Source organism: Chiloscyllium plagiosum, chromosome 28, assembly GCF_004010195.1.
Source record: "Chiloscyllium plagiosum isolate BGI_BamShark_2017 chromosome 28, ASM401019v2, whole genome shotgun sequence".
Taxonomy (NCBI): Eukaryota; Metazoa; Chordata; class Chondrichthyes; order Orectolobiformes; family Hemiscylliidae; genus Chiloscyllium; species Chiloscyllium plagiosum.
In genome coordinates, this window is record NC_057737.1 from 2804068 (window position 1) to 2826732 (window position 22665).

At 42.9% G+C, this 22665-nt stretch overlaps 1 protein-coding gene across 1 annotated transcript in view; it reads left to right on the plus strand.

Annotated features, from left to right (window-relative positions):
* LOC122564207 (40S ribosomal protein S3a-like) overlaps window positions 1–11389 on the plus strand; it is a 21783-nt gene extending 10394 nt beyond the window's left edge. The window contains exon 3 of the mRNA XM_043718902.1: window positions 10699–11389. Within this exon, the coding sequence (XP_043574837.1) occupies window positions 10699–11351 (653 nt within the window). The 3' untranslated portion in view covers window positions 11352–11389. The remainder of the gene's footprint in view (window positions 1–10698) is intronic.
* The last annotated feature ends 11276 nt before the right edge of the window (window positions 11390–22665 follow it).

The following is a 22665-nucleotide window of genomic DNA, read 5'->3' on the forward strand; positions in this document are numbered from 1 at the left end:
GTCTGCAGATGCTGGAGATCAGAGCTGAAAATGTGCTGCTGGAAAAGCGCAGCAGGTCAGGCAGCATCCAGGGAATAGGAGAATCGATGTTTCGGGCATAAGCCCTTCTGCTCATTCCTGAAGAAGGGCATATGCCCGAAACGTCGATTCTCCTGTTCCCTGGATGCTGCCTGACCTGCTGCGCTTTTCCAGCAACACATTTCCAAATACATGTACAAGGATCTTTCTCGGAATGGCAGCCGGTGACAAGTGGTGTTCCACAAGGCTCAGTGTTGGGACCACAACTTTTCCTTTTATACATTAATGATCTGGATGAAGGAACTGACGGCATTCTGGCTAAGTTTGCAGATGATACAAAGATAGGTAGAGGGACAGATAGCATTGAGGAAGCAGTGAGGCTGCAGAAGGATTTGGACAGGTTAGGAGAATGGGCAAGTGTGAGGTCATGCACTTTGGCAGGAGGAATAGAGGCATGGACTATTTTCTAAATGGGGAGAAAATTCAGAAATCTGAAGTGCAAAGAGACTTGGGAGTTCAAGTCCAGGATTCTCTCAAGGTAAACTTGGAGGTTGAGTCAGTAGTTAGGAAGGCAAATGCAATGATGGCATTTATTTTGAGAGGACTTGAATATAAAAGCAGGGATGTACATCTGAGGCTCTATAAGGCTCTGGTCAGACCACATTTGGAGTATTATGTGCAGTTTTGTGCCCCATATCTCAGGAAGGATGTACTGACCCTGGAGCGTATTCACAGGAGGTTCACGAGAATGGTCCCAGGAATGAAAAGCTTAACATATCAGGAATGTTTGAGGACTCTGAGTTTACATTCAATGGAGTTTAGAAGGATGAGGGGGAATCTGGTTGAAAAATATGGAATACTGAATGGCCTGGACAGAGGGGGTTTTGGGAAGGTGTTTCCATTGGTAGGAGAGACAAAGATCCAAGGGCACAGCCTTAGAGTAGAGGGAAGGTCTTTTAGAACGGAGATAAGGAGAAACTTCTTCAGCCAGAGAGTGGGGAATCTATGGAATTCATTGCCACAGAAGGCTGTGGGGTCACTGAGTATATTTAAGACTGAGAGAGATAGGTTCTTGAATATCAAGGGTTACGAGGAGAAAGTGGGAGAATGGGGTTAAGAAACTTATCAACCATGATTGAAGGCGGAGAAGACTTGATGGGCTGAATGGCCCTATTTCTGCTCCTATGTCTTATGGTCTTATGAGTACATTTTTAAAAAACCTTTATTTATATGGAGACTTTGATCTACACTAATTCTAAATGTCTCCTCGATGAGATGTGTTTAGGATAGTAATGCAATCTATACAAACGTGCCTGTTGGCTTGCCATAGTACTGACTAGACGGGGCTTTTGCACAAAACGTGGATTTTGCTGCTACTCGGATGCTGCCTGAACTGCTGTGCTCTTCCAGCACCACTAATCCAAAATCTGGTTTCCAGCATCTGCAGTCATTGCTTTTACCTTGTACATAGTACTGACTAGGTTCTGCTACCTTGCACTCATTTCCATAAAATCATAGTGCAGGCCAAACTATTGTTTTGTGAGCTTTAAACATTGTAGGAGCTGAGATTGAGCACTGAAGAACTATTAAAAAGCACAGCTACTGACAGAGATACAGGAATGTTCAAAGCTATGAAAGCTGCTTCAAACTGAAAGAAACTGTAAAAGATCAAAATAAAAAGGCCACAGCTGAAACTGTAAAAGACCAAGAAAATAGGCTCCAACTTTTCCTGTCTGAACTCTGATCAAAATAGATTAGATTCCCGACAGCATGGAAACAGGCCATTCGGCCCAACAAATCCACACTGACCATCCGAAGAGTAACTCACCCAGCCCCATTCCCCTATCCTATATTTACCCCTGACTAATGCACCTAACACTATGGGCAATTTAGCATGGCCAATTCACCTGACCCGCACATCTTTGGATTGTGGAGGAAACTGGAGCACCCGGAGGAAACCCACGCAGACACGGGGAGAATGTGCAAACTCCACATAGACAGTCACCCAATTCGGGAATTGAATGCAGGTCCCTGGTGCTATGAGGCAGTAGTGCTAACCACTGAACCACCATGCAAATAAATGCAGCAGAACGAGCAATAGAAGTCTCAACCAGAATGGATCAAGGGGAATCAGTAGACATGTTGTATTTAGACTTTGAGAAGGCATTCATCAAGCTTCCTCACTAAAGGTTAATTCATTAGAGCCCATGGCGATGGAGGTGGTATTTTGTCATGGATAGAGAATTGGCTAATTAGCATGAAACAGTGAGTGGGAATAAGGGATTCTTTTTCAGGTTAGCAGCCTGTGGCCAGTGGAGTGTCACAGGGATCAGTGCTGAGACTGCAATTTTTATTATATATTTATGACTTGGAGGAAGGAAGTGAATGTGCTATAGCCTAATTTTTAGACAATATGAAGATAGCTTGAAAGACAGGTTGTGAAAGAGATACAGCCAGTTCACAGAGAGATTGTAAGATCTTGATAGGTTAAGGTGATGGGCAAAAAGTTGGCAAATGGAGTAAAATGTTGGAAAATGTGAAGTTGTTCATTTTAAAAGCAGAACAAAAGAACAGAATAATACTTAAATGGAGAAAAACTGCAGAAAGCTGCAACACAAAGAGACTAGGGGATACTTGTGGATAAAACAGAAAACTAGTACACAGATGCAGCAGGTAATCAGAAATGTTAATAGAAGATGCAATTTCTTTCCCACTCAAACTGATCCAGCTCCCTCTTGAAGGCAGAGAGTCTGCTCCCAGGGTACCAGCTGGCAACACATTCCAGTGATTCATTACTCACTGGGAAATGATAATTCTCCTAACATATTCTTGGTTCTACGTAATCTCATCCCTTGACCTCCTAAATCTGTCAAACTGAATCAAATTCTACCACGTTAAATACTGATATGGTACTGATGTACACCCTGCAAGTGTGCAGCCAGATGTTATGCCAGTAGTATGGATTTATAAAATTACCCCTTTTACCAGTTGCTGTGGATGACTGTATGAGAAGTCTCTGAAAACATTGTATCAGATAGCTTTACGTAGGATTTCATTGTACGTTTTCCCAGTGTTAAAGAGTGTAACATTGCTTAATAGATATTTACAGGCCAAGAGAAATTGAGAGACAATGTCTCAATATCAAGAAGCATAAATCAGAAATAAAACATAGATTGATCTTTTGGTGTGATTTTTGCCTTCAATAGAGTCCTTTCACCTGATGCAGTGGGTGTGCATATCATAGTACTGAAGAATGAAACAGGCAATGACTACATCTACTTATTATCTACAAGCATTACATTCCTCAGGAATTTATGAGACAGGCCTAATGTTGAACTAGAAGATTACAACAGTGAACTATGCTTCTAATGAATTGTCATGCTTCAAGTGATCCCAAGTAAGGTGGAATATGAGATCTGTATATTTCAGGCCACAGGCTACACATGCCATCTTGAATACATCTCTTAAAGACATACTGGCATACTCACTGTGTTACATAATATTCCATCCTCTTTCTTGCCCAAAATTACAAACTTATCCCAAAGAAAGATACATGTTTGTACATAGGCAAGTATTGTCAAATTGATAATTGTACAACAGATACAAAGTTTATATTAGTTTATTTCAAATTTCAATAAACTGCTTTGGAAATTAACAAATTTGCCTTGATCTGGAGAGGAATGCATTTGTCTCTATTGCATTTGACAACTTGGTTGCCTTATTGTTGATTGTTGTGAACCAACATCACCATATCGTTTCATTTCTGGACTGTTCTTCCTCACTCCCTTGTACATGATGCAACAATGTGCATCTAAGGGGCATCAGTTCATCATAGAGTCCCTACAGTGCAGAACGAGGTCATTCTGCCACACTATCCCTCCAAGAGCATCCCACCCCATCCTCATATTTACAATGGCTAATCCACCTTGATTGCACATCTGTGGACCCAACAGGGAAATTTAGCATGGCCAATCTACCTAACCTCCACATCTTTGGGCAGTGGGAGGAAATGAGAACACCTGGCAGAAATCCACACAAACACAGGGAGAACATGCAAACTTCATGCAGTCACCTGAGGTTGGAATTGAACCCAGGACCCTGGCACTGTGCAGTAGCAGTGCTAACCACTGCGCTGTTACGCCATCCTTTGTTTCTCCTTGTGTTCTTTCAATTCCACCACCAAAGAAAGCAACAGTAAGCAGTCTTGGGCCAGTGGGTTCCAGCCTCTGCGCCTACATATCTGTGAGGTCCCAAACATTCCGATCCCTTTCCTGTGAATACCATCGGCTTCATGCTACTCTAGGTCCCCACCCAACCTGGACATATTAACCTACACTTACTTAGCTTCCCTTCAATCAGCCTCTGGTATAGGAGGTGACAAATGCCCCTCCCCCAAATAGTTTCTGTGCACAGACTCTGGTCCTTCACCTTGAGCAATCAACCAGTTTGCCAGGGACAAGTCATGCCAACACCCTTAACTGGTGAATGTATATCTCCCTGACCATCTAAGCTCCATCTGTGCCACACACCCCGACTGTCTTAGGGAGACATAAGACTGGCCATAATCCACTGCTGTAGAGCAGAAGTACAGATCCTCTGACTTTATGTGATTAGATTAGATTACTTACAGTGTGGAAACAGGCCCTTCGGCCCAACAAGTCCACACCAACCCGCCGAAGTGCATCCACCCAGACCCATTCCCCTACATTTACCCCTGCACCTAACACTACGGGCAATTTAATGTGTCCAATTCACCTAACCTGCACATTTTTGGACAGTGGCAGGAAACTGGAGCACCCGGAGGAAACCCACACAGACACGGGGAGAACGTGCAAACTCCACACAGTCAGTGTGGAGTTGAACCCTGGTCTCTGGCACTGTGAGGCAGCAGTGCTAACCACTGTGTCACCGTGCCGCCCAAGTGAGCAAGTGCTAAGAGAGCAAGTGAGCAGCCCTGAGATACAGAGATGGGTCTATATTCCTGCATGCAAAGCATCCTTGCAGCAGCTTTCAATACTGCATGTCAGTACACCCAGCAGCTTTTTTCAATACTGGATGTCAGTACACCCAGCAATGAATGAGGTAAGTTGTGGTGTTAATAAGGCATTTGACAAGCTATAAAGTGCCTTAACTGGCAACTCACCACTGCCTAGCAAGAAACCTTGAGATTCAGCAATTGTGTAAGAGAATCCGGGAGTTGTTCCTGATGTCAAGACATATCTAAGAATCAGAGAGTCATAGAGTGCAGCAGAGAAACCACCCCTTTGGTCCAACTTGTTCATGTTGACCAGGTATCCCAACCTAATCCAGTCTCACTTGCCAGCATTTGGCCCATAACCCTCCAAACCCTTCCTATTCATATACCCATCCAGATGCCTTTTAAATGTTATAATTGTACCAGCCTCCACCACTTCCTCTGGCAGCTCATTCCATACATGCACAACCCTCTACATGAAATGTTGTCTCTTAACCCCTTTTAAATTTTTCCCCTGATGCCCTCTAGTTCTGGACTCCCACACCCCAGGGAAAAGGCCTTGTCTGTTAATCATATCCATATCCCTCATGATTTTATAAGTCTCTATAAGGTCACCTTTCAGCCACCGATGCGCCAGGGAAAACAGCCCCAGTCAATTCAGCCTCTCCCTATAGCTCAAATCCTCCAACCCTGGCAACATCCTTGTAAATCTTTTCTGAACCCTTTCATGTTTCACAACATCCTTTTGATAGGAGGGAGACCAGAATTGCACGCAATATTCCAAAAGTGGCCTAACCAATTTCCTGTACAGTTGCAACATGACCTCCCAACTCCTGTACTCAATACTCTGACCAATAAAGGAAAGCATAACAAACACCTTCTTCACTGTCCTGTCTACCTGTGACTCCACTTTCAATGAACTGTGAACCTACACTCCAAGAACGTTTTGTTCAGCAACACTCCCTAGGACTTTACCATTACGTGTCTAAGTCCTGCTCTGATTTGCCTTTCGCAAATGCAGTATCTCACACTTATCTAAATTAAACTGCATCTGCCACTCCTCAGCCCATGGCCCATTTGATCAAGATCTCATTGTACTCTATGGTAAACTTCTTCACTGTCCACTCCACTACCCTTCCAATTTTGGTGTCATCTGCAAATGTAGTAACTATACCTTCTATATTCACGTCCAAATCACCTTGTGGCACACCATTGGTAACAGGCCTCCAGTCTGAAAAGCAACTCTCCACCAACACCCTCTGTCTTCTATCTTCAAGCCAGTTCTATATCCAAGTGATATAGTGTGCTTCCAATTAAACCTGTTGGACTATAACCTGGTGTTGTGTGATTTTTAACTTTGTACACCCCAGTCCAACACCGGCATCTCCAAATTATATCCAAGTGGCTAGTTTTCTCTGTATTCCATGAGATCTAACCTTGCTAACCAGTCTACCATGAGGAACCTTGTCAAATGGCTTACTGAAGTCCATATAGGTCATGTCCACAGCTCTGCCTTCATCAAACCTCTTTGTTACTTCTTCAAAAAATTCAATAAAGTTTGTGAGACATGATTTCCCATACACAAAGCCATGTTGACTATCCCTAATCAATCCTTGCCTTTCCAAATGTATTTAAATCCTGTCTCTCAGGATTCCCTCCAACAATATGCAAAGTGATTCATTTTGGAAAGTTGAATTTAAATACTGAATACAGTGTGGAGGAACAGCGGGATCTTGGTGTCCACGAACATAGATCCCTCAAAGTTGTCACTGAAATTGATAGGGTTGTTAAGAAGGTGTGTGGTGTTTTGGCTTTCATTAGCAAGGGAATTGAGTTTAAGAGCCATGAGGTTTTGCTGCAGCTCTATAAAACCTTAGTGAGATCACACTTGGAATACTGTGTCCCGTTCTGGTCGCCTCATTATACGAAGGATGTAGAGAGAGTGCAGAAGAGATTTACCAGGAGAGCTAGTCTTATGAAGAGAGGTTGAGTGAGCTAGGGCTTTTCACACTGGAGTGAAGGAGAAATAGAGGTGACTTGACAGACATGTACAAGATAATGAGAGGCATAGGTAGAGCAGATATCCAGAGACTTTTCCCCAGGGCAGAAATGGTTGTCATGAGGGGTCATAATTTTAAGGTGATTGGAGGAAGGTTTTGGGGAAATGTCAGAGGTAGGTTCTTTATGCAGTGAGTGGTGGGTATGTGGAATGCACGGCCAGCGGTGGTAATAGAGTAGATAGAGACATTTAAACGACTGCTGGACAAGCACATGGACGGCAGTAAATTGAGGGGTGTGTAGGTTAGATAGACCTTAGATTGAGATATACACTCAGCACAACATCATGGGCCAGAGGTCCTGTACTGTTCTATGTTCTGACTTGCCCACCACCAATGTCAGGCTAAACAGTCTATATTTCCCTGGCTTTTCTTCACCAACTTTCTTAAATAGTGGCATCACATAAGCCAACTTCCAATCTTCTGGCACCTCACCTGTGACTATCAATGATACAAATATCTCAGTAAGCTGGCCAGGAATCACTTCCCTAGCTTCCCACAGAGTTTTAGGTTAGACCTGATCAGGTCCTGAGGATTTATCCACTTTCATGTGTTCTAAGACATCCAGCATCTCCTCCTCTGTAATATGGACATTTTTCAAGATGTCACCATCTATTTCCCACATTCTTTATCTTCCATGTCCTTCTCCACAGTAAACATTGATGCCAAAATACTTGTTCAGTATCTTCCCCCATCTCCTGCGGTTCCACACAAAGGTCGCCTTGCTGATCTTTGAGGGGTCCTATTCTCTCCCTAGTTACCCTTATGTCCTTAATGTATTTATAAAATCCCTTTTGATTCTCCTTAACCCTATTTGCCAAAACTATCTCATGTCCCCTTTTTGCTCTCCTGATTTCCCTCTTAAGCATACTCCTACTTCCTTTATACTCTTCTAAGGATTTATTCAATCTCTACTGTCTATACTTGACGTATGCTTCCTTCCTTTTCTTAACCAAACCCTCAATTTCTCTAGTCATTCAACATTCCCTACACTTACCAGTCTTGCCTTTCACCCTAATATTGTCTCTGGAGTCTGGTTTTCTCATTTCTGAAGGCTTCCCATTTTCCAGCCATCCCTTTACCTGCGAGCATCCACCCCCAATCAGTTTTTGAAAGTTCTTGCCTAATATTGTCAAAATTAGCCTTCCTCCAATTTAAGACTTTTTAGATCCGATCTGTCCTTTTCTATCACTATTTTAAATCTTATTTCCCAAGAGTAGGTCAAGTTTTGCACCTTCTCTCATAGGAACATCTACATACTGAATCAAAAAATTTTCTTGTACACACTTAACAAATTCCAACACGTATCACTTTGAATTGATATAGCCCATTTGGGGTTACAAACACAGAAACTTCTTTCATTTTCTCTGATAAAGGTACCTGCCAATAACCACACAGTAAGTCCAACTTTGTGATGTAACTGGCTTGTCCAGCTTTCTGTATAGAGTCCTCCAATCTTGGTATGGGGTATGAGTCCGATTTCATTACAGCGTTGACCTTTCGATAGTCCACACAAAATTATTGAGTCCCTTCAGGTTTGGGAACTAACATGATCAGCAAACTCCACTGGTTCTGACTCAGTTTAATGATATCTTCGTGGCACATCACATCCACTTTCTTCTGGACCTGTGTGGCTTTGAAAGGATTAAATCTGTAGGGATGGTTTCTTTTCAGAGCAGCATTCCCCACTTGCACCTCAGGCACAATAATATTAGTCCTCCCCAATTTATTCCTCCATATGTCCTCATACTGCTGCAACAAAAAAATTCAAATGAGTTCTTTCCTCCTGCAACAGATAGTTCACTAACCTATCCCACTCCTCAAGGGCTTCCTCATTATTTAGCGTATTTTGAGGAACCTCAAAGTCTACAACATCTGGATTTGATTCCTCACTCTGCAGGGCAGTAACTAACACCTGTTTCTCCAACTCCCTGTCTCTTTTATGGTAAGCTTTCAGCATATTCAAAGACATGCCCGATACAGGTTTTTCGATCCAGCATCTTTACCAGATAGTTTACCTGACTCAATGTTTTCTCAGCTGAAAATGTGTTGCTGGAAAAGCGCAGCAGGTCAGGCAGAATCCAGGGAACAGGAGAATCGACGTTTCGGGCATAAGCCCTTCTTCAAGAATGAGGAAAGTTTGTCCAGCAGGCTAAGATAAAAGGTAGGGAGGAGGGACTTGGGGGAGGGGCGTCGGAAATGTGATAGGTGGAAAGAGGTCAAGGTGAGGGTGATAGGTCAGACGGGGGTGCTTTCCTCCTTCCTGAAGAGGAATGTCGATTCTCCTGTTCCCTGGATGCTGCCTGACCTGCTGCGCTTTTCCAGCAACACATTTTCAGCTCTGATCTCCAGCATCTGCAGTCCTCACTTTCTCCTCAATGTTTTCTCAATTTGATAGGGACCACTAAACCTGGCTTTGAAGGGATCTCCTTCCACTAGTAATAATACTAATACATCATCCCCACGGGAAAACGTCTGAATTTTAGACTTTTTATCTTCCACCTGCTTCATTCTATGCTGTGCCTTCTTCAGGTACTGTTTAGGTAACTCACCAGCCTGATGTAATTTCTCCCTTATCTCCGATAATCCAAGTTTGAGATCTCTGATTTCAGTCCAATCGATTTTTCTTTGATTAATTTCAAAGGCCCTCTCAATTCATGCCCAAATATTAACTCAAAAGGAGTGAACTGAGTAGAATCATTTGGGGCATCTCAAATGTCAAACAACATTAATGGAATACCTTTAACCTAATCATGACAGTATGCTCTTAACATGGTCTTCAGGGTCTGATGCCACCTTTCCAAAGCTCCCTGGGATACAGGATGGTACGCACTTGATTTAAAGTGCTGTATACCTAAGCTATCCATGACTCCCTGAAACAGCCTAGCAGAAAAATTAGACCCCTGGAATGACTGAATCTCTTTGGGTAGCCCATATCGGGTAAGGAAAGCTACTAACTCCGCTACCACCCTTTTTGCCTTGATACTCAGTAATGGAATTGCCTCCAGACATCTGGTAGACGCATCGAGTATGGTTAGCAAATTTGGTTCCCACTTTTAGTTCTTGGGGACCAACAATCAATCATAACCCTTGTGAAAGGTTCTTCGAATGCAATTTCCCGTAATAGTAGGAAATTGAGATACAAATTTGTAAGGACATTTCCATTATCTGTAAGAATAATAGGGTGGTTATGGGAGGGGATTTTGACTTTCCAAACATAGACTGGGACTGCCATACTGTTAAGGGTTTAGATGGAGAGGAATTTGTTAAGCGTGCACAAGAAAATTTTCTGATTCAGTATGTGGATGTACCTACTAGAGAAGGTGCAAAACTTGACCTACTTTTGGGAAATAAGGCAGGGCAGGTGACTGAGGTGTCAGTGGGGGAGCACTTTGGGGCCAGCGACCATAATTCTATTCGTTTTAAAATAGTGATGGAAAAGAATTGACCAGATCTAAAAGTTGAAGTTCTAAATTGGAGAAAGGCTAATTTTGATGGTATCTTACAAGAACTTTCAAAAACCGATTGGGTGCAATCACCTGATGAAGGAGCGTCGCTCCGAAAGCTAGTGTGCTTCCAATTAAACCTGTTGGACTATAACCTGGTGTTGTGTGATTTTTAACTTTGTACACCTCAGTCCAACACCAGCATCTCCGAATCAGGGAACTAAAATTGCCTCAGAAGGCTTAAAAGGTCGTGTGTTTGAAGTGAGTCTAGCTGATTTGCAGAATGATGAAGTGGCCTTCCGCAAATTTAAGTTGATCGTAGAGGACATTCAGGACAAAAACTGTCTGACCAACTTCCATGGCATGGACTTAACACGTGATAAGATGTGCTCTATGGTTAAAAAATGGCAGACTATGATTGAAGCCCACATTGGTGTCAAAACCACAGATGGATACTTGCTTCGCCTGTTTTGTGTCAGGTTCACTAAGAAGCACAGCAACCAGATTCGTAAAACCTCCTATGCTCAACACCAGCAAGTTCGTACAATCTGTAAAAAGATGGTGGAGATCATGACTCGTGAAGTGCAAACCAATGACCTTAAGGAGATTGTCAACAAGCTGATCCCAGACAGCATTGGTAAGGACATTGAAAAAGCTTGTCAGTCCATTTACCCTCTTAACGACGTTTATGTGCGAAAAGTCAAAATGTTAAAGAAGCCCAAGTTTGAATTGGGCAAACTGATGGAACTGCATGGTGAAGGAGGAAGTGGCTCAGGCAAACTATCAGGTGAAGGAACTGGTGCTAAAGTGGATCGAGCTGATGGATATGAACCCCCGGTTCAAGAAACTGTCTAAATATGTATAATAAAACATTTCTTTGACCATAAAAAAAAGGTAAGGTCCTCGGGAGTGTTGCTGAAAAAGCAGACCTTGGAGTGCAGGTTCATAGCTCCTTGATAGTAGCGTCGCAGGTATTTAGGATAGTGAATAAGCATTTGGTATGCTTTCCTTTATTGGACAGAACATTGAGTACAGGAGTTGGGAAGTCATGTTGCGGCTGTACAGGACATTGGTAGGCCACTTTTGGAATGTTGCATGCAATTCTGGTCTCCTTCCTATCGGAAGAATATTGTGCAACTTGAAAGGGTTCAGAAAAGATTTACAAGGATGCTGCCAAGGTTGGAGCATTTGAGCTGTAGGGAGAAGCTGAATGGGCTGGGGCTGTTTTCTCTGGAGCATCGGAGGCTGAATAGTGACCTTACAGAGATTTACAAAATCATGAGGGGCATGGATAGGATAAATAGACAAAGTCGTTTCCCTGGGGTGGGGCAGTCCAGAACTAGAGGGCATAGGTTTAGGATGAGACTGGAAAGATATAAAAGAGACCTAAGGGGCAACTTTTTCACGCAGACAGTGGTGCATGTATGGAATGAGCTGCCAGAGAAAGTGGTGGAGGCTGGTACAATTACAACATTTAAAAGGCATCCGGATGGGTATATGAATAGAAAGGATTTGGAGGAAAATGAGCCAGGTGTTGGTAGGTGGGACTAGATTAGATTAGGATATCTGGTCGGCATGGGCGAGTTGGACCGAATGGTCTGTTTCTGTGCTGTACATTTCTATGACTCTATGAGTGATTGCTGGGCCCCCTACTGAGATATTTGAATCATTGATAGCCACAGGTGAGGCGCAGGAAGACTGGAAGTTGGCTAATGTTATGCCACTATTTTCAAAAAGTGGTAAGTAAAATCCAGGGAACTATAGACCGGTGAGCCTGACATTGGTGGTGGACAAGTTGTTGGAAGTAATCCTGAGGGACAGGATTTGCATGTATTTGGAAAGGCAAGGACTGATTAGGGATAGTCAATGTGGCTTTGTGCGTGGGAAAGGGTGTCTCACCAGCTTGACTGAGTTTTTTTGAAGTAACGGATACAATTAGTGAGGGCAGAGTGGGGGATGTGATCTATATGGACCCCAGTAAGGCATTCAACAAGGTTCCTCATGGAAGACTGTTTAGATCACATGGAGTATGGGGAGAATAGCCAATTAGATACAGAACTGACTCAAAAGTAGAACATACAGGGTGCAGTTGACACCAAAATTGGTGAGGGAGTCCAAAATTAGAAGGGATAGGTTTAGGGCGAGAGAGGCAAGATATAAAAAGATCCTAAGGGATAACTTTTTTATGCAAAGGGTGGTGTATGTATGGAATGAGTGGCCAGAGGAAATGGTGGAGGCTGGTATGATTACAAGATTTAAAAGGCTTCTGGATGGGTATATGAATAGGAAGGATTTTGAGGGATATGGACCAAATGCTTGCAAATGGGACTAGATTTATATAGTGGTTATTGTGGATAAGGCAGATGAACTTAGGGCTTGGATTGGTGCCTGGGAGTATGACATTATTGCAATCACAGAGACTTGGTTGAAGGAAGGGCATGATTGGCAACTAAATGTTCCAGAATATAGACGCTTCAGACAGGAAAGGGAGGGAAGTAAAAGGGGGAGAGGAGTCGCATTGCTGGTCAGGGATGATATCACAGCTATGCTAAAGGAAGACACTATGGAGGGCTTGAGTAGTGAGGCATTATGGGTGGAGCTGTGAAATAAGAAGGGTGCAGTTACACTGTTGGGGCTGTATTACAGGCATCCCTACAGTAAACAGGATGTAGAAGAACAAATAGGTAAACAGATTATGGAAAGATGTTGAGGCAACAGGGTGGTGGTGATGGGAGATTTCAATTTTCCCAACGTTGACTGGGATACACTTAGTGTCAGAGTTCTGGATGAGGCAGAATTTATAAGAAGTGTCCAGGAGAGTTTTCTAGAGCAGTATGTCAATAGTCCGACAAGGGAAAGGGCCATATTAGACCTGGTGTTGGGGAATGAGCCAGGCCAGGTAGTAGAAGTTGCAGTGGGGGATTTCTTTGGGAACAGTGACCACAATTCTGTTAGTTTTAGAATACTCATAGATGAAGATAAGAGTGATCCTAAGGAAAGAGTAGTAAACTGGGCCAAGGCCAATTATATCAAAATTAGGCAGGAACTGGGAAATGTGGATTGGGGGCAGCTACTTAAAGGGAGGTCCACATTGATTTGTGGGAGGCTTTCAAAGATAGGTTAGATAGTGCAGGCGAGGCATGTCCTATTGAAAGCAAAGGATAGGAAAGGCAAGATTTGTGAACCGTGGATGACAGGAGAAATCATATGACTAGCCAAGAGGAGAGGGGAAGTATACATAAGGTCCAGGCAGCTAAGAACAGAACAGGCCCTGGAGAATTATCGGAAGATTAAATAAGGAATCAAACGGGTTAAAAGCGGTCATGAAATAGCTTTGGAAGGCAGAATTAAGGAGAATCCCAAAGCCTTTTATTCTTCTACAAGAAGCAAGTGGGTAACTAGAGAAAGGATTGCTCCACTAAAGGATGAGGAAGAAAGGAAGACTGTGTGTCGAACCTGAGAGAATGGGTGAGATTCTGAATAAATACTTTGCATCAGTGTTCACTGAGGAGAGGGACATGATGAATATTGAGATTAGAGATAGAAGATGGATCCCGTTGACATAAGTAGGGAATATGTGTTGAGTAGTCTAGAGGTTATTAAGGTGGACAAATCCCCAGGACCAGATGGGATCTATCCCGGGTTGTTGAGAGAGGTGACAGAGGAAATAGCTGGTGCCCTGACAGATATTTTTGTAGCATCCTTAAACACAGATGAGGTGCCGGAGGACTGGAGGGTTGCTCATGTTGTCCCCCTGTACAAGAAGGGTAGTAGGGATATTCTGAGTAACTACAGACCAGTGAGCCTGATGTCGGTGGTGAGAAAGTTGCTGGAGAAGGTACAGAGGGATGAAATCTATTTATATTTGGAAAAGAATGGGCTTATCAGTGAAAGGCAACATGGTTTTGTGAGGGGGAGATTGTGCCTTACTAACTTAATACAGTTCTTTGAGGAAGTGACCAAGTTGATAGATGAAGGAAGGGCTGTAGATGTCATATACATGGACTTTAGTGAGGTGTTTGATAAGGTTTCCATGGTAAACTAATGGAGAAAGTGAAGTCACATGGTGTGCAGGGTGGATAAAGAAAATTTTGAGCAACAGGAGACAGAGAGTAGTAGTTGAAAGGAGTTTCTCAAAATGGAGAAAGGTGACCAGTGGTGTTCCACAGGGATCAGTGCTGGGGCCACTGTTGTTTGTGATATACATAAATGATCTGGAAGAGGGCACTGTTGGTATGATCAGCAAGTTTGCAGATGACATGAAGATAGGGGGAGTAGCAGAAAGCATAAGGGATTGTCAAAGAATACAGGAGAACATAGGTAGATTGGAAAGTTGGGCAGAGAAGTGGCAGGTGGAGTTCAATCCAAGCAAATGTGAGGTGATGCATTTTGGCAAGTCTGTGGGCGGCACGGTGGCACAGTGGTTAGCACTGCTGCCTCACAGCGCCTGAGACCCGGGTTCAATTCCCGCCTCAGGTGACTGTGTGGAGTTTGCACGTTCTCTCCGTGTCTGCGTGGGTTTCCTCCGGGTGCTCCGGTTTCCTCCCACATTCCAAAGATGTGCAGGTCAGGTGAATTGGCCATGCTAAATTGCCCGTAGTGTTAGGTAAGGGGTAAATGTAGGGGTATGGGTGGGTTGTGCTTCGGCGGGTCGGTGTGGACTTGTTGGGCCGAAGGGCCTGTTTCCACACTGTAAGTAATCTAATCTAATCTAATCTAATCTAATCTAATTCTACAGCGAATTATACAGTAAACGGAAGAGCCTTGGGAAAAGTTGATGAGCAGAGAGATCTGGGAGTTCAGGTCCATTGTACCCTGAAGATTGCTGTACAGGTGGATAGAGTGGCCAAGAAGGCATATGGTATGCTTACCTTCATCGGACAGGGTATTGAGTATAAGAGCTGGCAGGTAATGTTAAAATTGTACATGGCATTGGTTCAGCTGCATTTAGAATACTGTTTACAGTTCTGGTCGCCACATTACCAAAAGGATGTGGACGCTTTGGAGAGGGTGCAGAGAAGGTTTCCGAGGATGTTGCCTGGTATGGAAGGTGCTAGCTCTGAAGACGGGCTGAGTAGGTTAGGATTGTTGTCATTAGAAAAAAGGAGATTGAGGTCTACAAAATCATGAAGGATATAGACAGGGTAGATAAAGGTAAGCTTTTTTCCCAGGGTGAAGGATTCAATAATGAGAGGTCACGCTTTCAAGGTGAGAGGTGAAAAGTTAAAGTGGATACACGCGGCAAGTACTTTACACAGAGGGTGGTAGGTGCTTAGAATGCGTTGCCAGCAGAGGTAGTAGAAGCTGATGGCAAAGTTTAGTAGTTGATGGCAAAGTTTCTTCATGGAGTGCCGTCACTAGCGGTGTTCCGCAAGGATCTGTTTTGGGACCATTGCTGTTTGCCATTTTTATAAATGACCTGGAAGTATGTTCTATGTTCTAAGCAGGCATGGTAGATTCATTTAAGATGTGTCTGGACAGATGCATGAATAGGTGGGGAGCAGAGGGATACAGATGCTTAGGAATTGGGCGACAGGTTTAGACAGTGGATTTGGATCAGCTCAGGCTTGGCGGGTCGAAGGGCCTGTTCCTGGGCTGTAAATTTTCTTTGTTCTTTGCTTGATATCTTGTCGGCTTGGGCGAGTTGGACCAAAGGGTCTGTATCCATGCTGTATATCTGTATGGCTAGTTCAGAGATAAGTACACTATTTGGATTGGCACTGGGCTCTGTAGAACAGAATACTTTAATGTTCAGTTGGTATCAAGTGTTCTGATCTCTGTCTTGCAACAGAGAGAGAAAAGCAGTTAAATTTCTGTCACACTTTTCAGGGCATTCTAAAGTACTTTACAGCCAATTCAACTGCTGTAAATGTAGGAAATGTAATGATTAATTTGTACATCGCAAGCTCCCACAAAAGTGAGCTAAGTCCCACCATACCGCTTCTCACCTAACCAGTATAACTCTGTTCCCTTATTTTCAAATACAAATGTAGATTTTGCAAAAATGTATTTATGCTGTTCCCCTTGACCTATGATTGTGAGATCCACGTACCTATCGATTTCTGGAGAACAACTGAAACCAACATTGTCCTGTTGGCAGTGCTACTTTATTCATTTGCTGAGAAGTGTCATTGGTTGAAGTACTGAATTAAAATAAAGAGTGCAGATACCACCCTCTACTGGATCTCACTGTTAACATAAAGTTGTTCTTAAGAGGACAGGGTGAGGGAAGGTGAAATTAAAGTCACACAGCATGGAAGTAGACCCTTCAACTAGTCCACGCCGACCATGTCCCCAAACTAAACTAGTCCCCTTCATCTGCATTTGGCTCATATCCCTCCAAACCTTTCCTATTCATATACTTATACAAATGTCTTTTAAACATTGTAACTGCACCCACAGCCACCATTTCCTCTGGTGGTTCATTCCACATATGAACCACTCTCCGTGTAAAACAAGTTGCCCGTGTTCTTTTTAAAGTTTTCTCCCCTCACCTTAAAAATATGCCTCCTAGTTTTCAACTCCCCCATCCTAGGGAAAAGATCCTTGTTATTCACCTTATCTATGCCCCTCCTGATTTTATAAAACGCTCCAGTTAAAAAAACCCAAACTCAAACCCTCCATTTCTTGCAATATCCTGGTAAATCTTTTCTGATCCCTCTCCAATTTAGTTATATCCTTCCTGTAGCAGGGCAAACAAAACTGCACATAACACTCTGAAGAGGCCTCATCAATGTCCTGTAAAACCTCAACATGATGTCCCAACTCTTATACTCAAAGGTCTGAGCAATGAAGGCAAACATGTTAAACAGCTTAACTTCCTGGCCTACCTGTGAAACAACTTTTGGAAAATTATCTTTTTGAATCCCAAGATCCCTCTGTTCTACACCCAAGGCCCTACCATTAATTGTATAAGTTCTGTCCTTGTTTGTATTACCAAAATGCAATATCTCACATTCTCCAAATTAAACTGCATCTGCCACTGCTCAGCCTATTGACCTAACTGATCAACGTCTCTTTGCAAACTTACTAACCATGCCTCCTATATTCTGTTTGTGAGACAACCTGCTGAGTATTTTCAACATTCTCTGTTTTATACTTGTCAGAGAAATTCAGCCCAATGAATCAGAGACCACAAACGAGGATCACAGTGAAATTGACAAGTGGTTTATTAAACAAAGCGATATCGTGCAAGAAAAATTGACCAGGCTGACACAGAACTGATTCTCTGCACAGATGGCCAGAATGCTCTTCCCAGAATAGAAGGTGCAGGCATGCCTTATAGGGGTACAACACAAAGGTGATAATTGTAACGTGATTAAAACAAGAATAAATTGAACGGAAATTAATCAAGCGTCCAGTATTAGCAATTCATTTGTAATTGACACAGGAGATTCCAGCCATCTCTGTGAGTGGGTGAGAATGTCTTCTCGAGGATTCTTCATTGAATTTCCCATCCGCATGAATCATGTGTAAATGTTCCTTCTCCTGGCATCCAGGTCTGTCCATTGTGTTCCACCTGCGAGCAAAGTCTTCTGGGATCTCTTGGTCTGCCTCTTTATAAGAAAATGTTTATATGATATCGGTTTCAATGGGAAATGAGCCTGCCCTTAGGGTACTGGGGCCTAATTGGAACTGGGAACTTACTGTGAAGGCTGTTTGGAAAGTGTATTCTCTGGTCTGGGAGTAGCTTGGCCATGTCTGGTTTCTATGTTAGCCTGTTTGGCTAAGACTGGAGCATTGTAGATGTGTCCCGTGTATGTTGGCAGACTTAATTTCTGTTTTTCATAGACCTGCTTCTGTGTTTTTACGTGGTCATGCTGTGGGTGGCAGATTTTTCTCCCACAATATTTCAAGTTTCCTGTATTTCGTTTTTGAGTAAAGATGTGACTGGACAGTTCATATGTGGAAAGAATGTCACTTATAGGTCAATCCTTTTGAAGGAGATAGGAAAGGCTACCTTCTTCCTCTACTCTGCAACATTTAGATTCAAAATGCAGCACCTACCTGCATCATCCGGAATACATAACATTGTCCTGATGGTCATGATTCGGTTTAAAAGATAAAATGAAATTCCATGAGGTGACACAATATCCTCTGTACACCTAACAACACAGTTTAGTTGAGAAATTTTCTGTTTGGAGATAATATTAACACTCCCCTGGAGCAGCTGGAACTTTATTTTACACATATCCAATGTTTTGAATGGTTGGCAGTTTGTGGCTGTTAATTTTGTACATTGAACATCAATCGTGCCCTATTTCCATAAGAAAATTTCTCAGAAATGGTTTTGTCACTTCTCTGGAAATTCTCTCATGGTGTAACAAATCACATTGCAAAGCATTGTTGGATATGAGCACCTGAAAAAATAGGTGTGGCCTGGATTTAACCTGAAACATAGCTGTCCAACATTACAGAAATCCCTCAATACAGTGCTGCAAGGGTCAGGAGCTGGGGTGGCCAGCATGCCCAGAGCACAGCAGGGATGGTCAGCATGCCCCAAGTGGAGTGGGACGGCTTGTGGGCTGGAGGCCGGAGTAGAGCTGAGACAGCCAACGTGATCAGAGGGGGCAGACCATTGTTGGACCTGGGACTGGTGCAGATGGTTAGGGGCTTGTGAGCCTGTTCAGACGATATATGGAAGCTCCCTGAATTGATCTACTGCAGGCCCTTTATAGAAAGACTGCAATGTTTATCTTTTTAACTTTAGTTGTTATTTTTCTAACTTACACTATTAATAACTGTAAGGTAATGTAACTTTATCTCTCTATTTTGTATTTTGAACCTAAGATGGCACCATATGGGGCAACATTGCAAATTCTTCATTGTATTCCTGTACTTGAGTAGATGTGACAATAAACCTAATTCAATCCTACTTCTTATTATGAAGTGTTTGGCATGAGACTTCGATCCTACAATATTCTGAGTCAGAAATAAGCGTTCTACCCATTGACTTTTGAGTGATAGCCACAGTTCCTGACCTCATTACAGGTACAAACATGGACAAAAGACCAATATTCCAGATGTGAGATGTGAGTGACTGCCCTTGACATCAAGACTGCATTTGACCAATTGTGGTATCAAGGAGCCATGGCAGAATTAGAATCAATGGGAAGCAGTGGAAAAACTCTCCATTAATTGGAGTAATTCCTGGCACAAAGGAAGATGGTTGCAGTCGCTGGAGGCCAATAAACTCAGTCCTAGCCCACACAAAAAATGAAATAGCTGGAGAAACTCAGCAGGTCTGAAGAGAAACAGAGTTCACGATATGATTCCAATGAAGATTCTTTAGAACTCAAGAACCTTCATCAGTAAGCTTTGCACAGTCAGGAAGGAGAGACCACATCTAGAGTGAGGCACAACCTGTGAATATATAGTTTGGGAAATTTGGAGGCAGCGTGGGAATTCAATAGAGAGGGGAAGAGATGCTTCATGTTTGCTTTTTTGACTCTCAGTTTGTAAACATTCGTTTTCCACAAGATAAACTGAAGCTCAGGATCAGGGCCCCAGCACAATAGAGAGACACTATAGGTAAAATATAAGTTCATTGGTTGGTGATGACTACTAATTTAGACTGTAAGAGACCATAAGACAAATTAGGCTATTCAGCCCATCAGGTCTGCTCTGTCATTCAATCATGGCTTATAAGTTTCTCAACCCCATTCTCCCACTTTCCCCTCTAACCCTTGATACTGAGGAACCTATCTATCTCAATCTTAAATATATTCAATGCTTGGCCTCCACAGCCTTCTGTGGCAATGAATTCCATAGATTCACCACTCTCTGGCTGAAGACGTTTCTCCTTATCTCCATTCTAAAAGGTCCTCCCTTTCTTAAAGCTGTGCTCTCGGGTCCTGGTTTCTCCTACCAAGGAGATACCCCCTCATCCTTCTAACCTCCATCAAGTAAAGTCCCAGAGTCCTTAAACATTCCTCATATGTTAAGTTTTTCATTCCTGGTACCATTCTCATGAACCTCCTCTGAACACGCTCCATGGCCAGTACATCCTTCCTGAGAAATGGGGCCCAAAACTGCGCACAATACTCCAAATGTGGTCTGACCAGAGCCTTATAGAGCCTCAGACGTACATCCCTGCTTTTACATTCAAGTCCTCACAAAATAAATGCCCATCAGCAATTTTTGAGAAGATTTGTAGCTCAGGTTGATGATAAGTATACAGGTTAGCTCGCTGTGCTGGAAGATTTGTTTGCAGACATTTCATCACCATTACTAAGTAACATCATCAGTGAGAGTCTCCAGTGAAATGGTGGTGGTATGTTCCACCTCTCTATTTAGAAATCTTGGTTTCGTAAGGTGGGTAATGTCATTTCTGGGTTTCTTTTCAAGGAAAGCTAGATGGGATCTAAGTCAATGTGTTTATTGATGGAGTTCTGGTTAGAATGCCATGCTTCTAAGAATTCTCGTGTGTATCTTTGTTTCACCTGTCCTAGGATGTGTGTGTTTTCCCAGTTCAAGCGATGTCCCTCTTTGTCTGTATGTATGGAAATTAGTGATAGTGGGTCGTGTCTTTTGGATTTCACTTTCTTGAAGTTCCATTGAATATTCGAATTGGCAGAATGATTCTGTGATGCCAGGGACCACAGGAGGATTCCAAGTTGGATCATCATCTCAGCATTCCTGGCTGAAGATTGCTGTGAATGCTTCTGTCTTATCTTTTGCATTGGTGTGTGGCCACTTCCATCATTGATAATGGGGATATTTGTAGAATCTCCTCCCCCAGTGAATGAAATTCAATCGATAGCAAGAATGATAAAGAGTCAGAAGGTGTCAAATCTGTGTGGGTAGAGTTCAGGAGCCACAAAGGAAAAACGATCCTGATGGGGCTTGTGTACAGGCCTCATAGCCAGTAGTCAGGACATGAGGAAGAAAACATATATCAGGGTAGAGAAATGGCCAGTAAGGGAGGCACTATCACAGCGCCAGAGACCTGGGTTCAATTCCTGCCTCAGGCGACTGACTGTGTGGAGTTTGCACGTTCTCCCCGTGGGTGCTCCAGTTTCCTCCCAGAGTCCAAAGATGTGCAGGTCAGGTGAATTGGCCATGCTAAATTTGCCCGCAGTGTTAGGTGTTAGGTATGGGGGTAAAATGTAGGGGTATGGGTGGGTTGCGCTTCGGCTGGTTGGTGTGGACTTGTTGGGCCAACGGGCCTGTTTCCACACTGTAATGTAATCTAATCTAATCTATTACAATAATCATGGGGTGATTATTCAATATTCAGGTGGACTGGGAAAATCAGGTTGGTAGCAGATCTCAAGAAAAGGAATTCATGGAATTTCTACACATTTTTCTGGAACATGTTGCAATACAGCAATTCTAGATTTTGTGAAGTGTAATGAGGCCGACTTAATTAGGGCACTTAAGATGAAAGAACCCCTGGGAACAGTGACCAAAATATAGGAGAATTCACCTTGCAGTTTGAGAGGGAGGAACTGGAATCAGATGTAACTATTACAATTGAATAAAGGTAACTACAAAGGCTTGTGGAAGGAGCTGGCCAGAGTTGGTTGGAAGGGGAGCCTAGCAGAGGAGCAGCAATGACAGGAGTTTCGGTGAATAATTTGGGAGGCACAGCCAAAATTCATGCCAAGGAAGAAGAAACATATTGTGGGGTGGACAAGGCAAGTCAGGGACTGTATAAAAGCTAAAGAAAAACCACACAATGCGATGAAGATTAATGGGAAGCAAGAGGCTTGGGAAGCCTTTGAAAAACAGCAGAGAATAATTGAAAAAAAAACAATAAAAAAGAATGTAAGAACAGAAGAACTAGGAGCAGGATTAGGCCATCCGGCCCTTCGAGCCTGCTCCACCACTCAATAAGATCATGGCTAATCTTTTTGTGGACTCAGCTCCACTTACCTGTGTTTACACCATATCCCTTAATTCCTTTATTTTTCAAAAAAGTATCTACCTTAGCTTTAAAAGCGATTACTGAAGTAGCATCAACTACTTCCCTGGGTAAGGAATTCCATCGATTAACAACCCTCTGGGTGAAGAAGTTCCTTCTCAGTTCAGATCTAAACCTGCTTCCACTAATCTTGCGGCCATGCCCTCTTGTCCTAGTTCGACCTACCAGTGGAAACATCCTATCTATTTCTATTTTATCGATTCCCTTTTAATTTTATATGTTTCTATAATATCCCCCCTCATT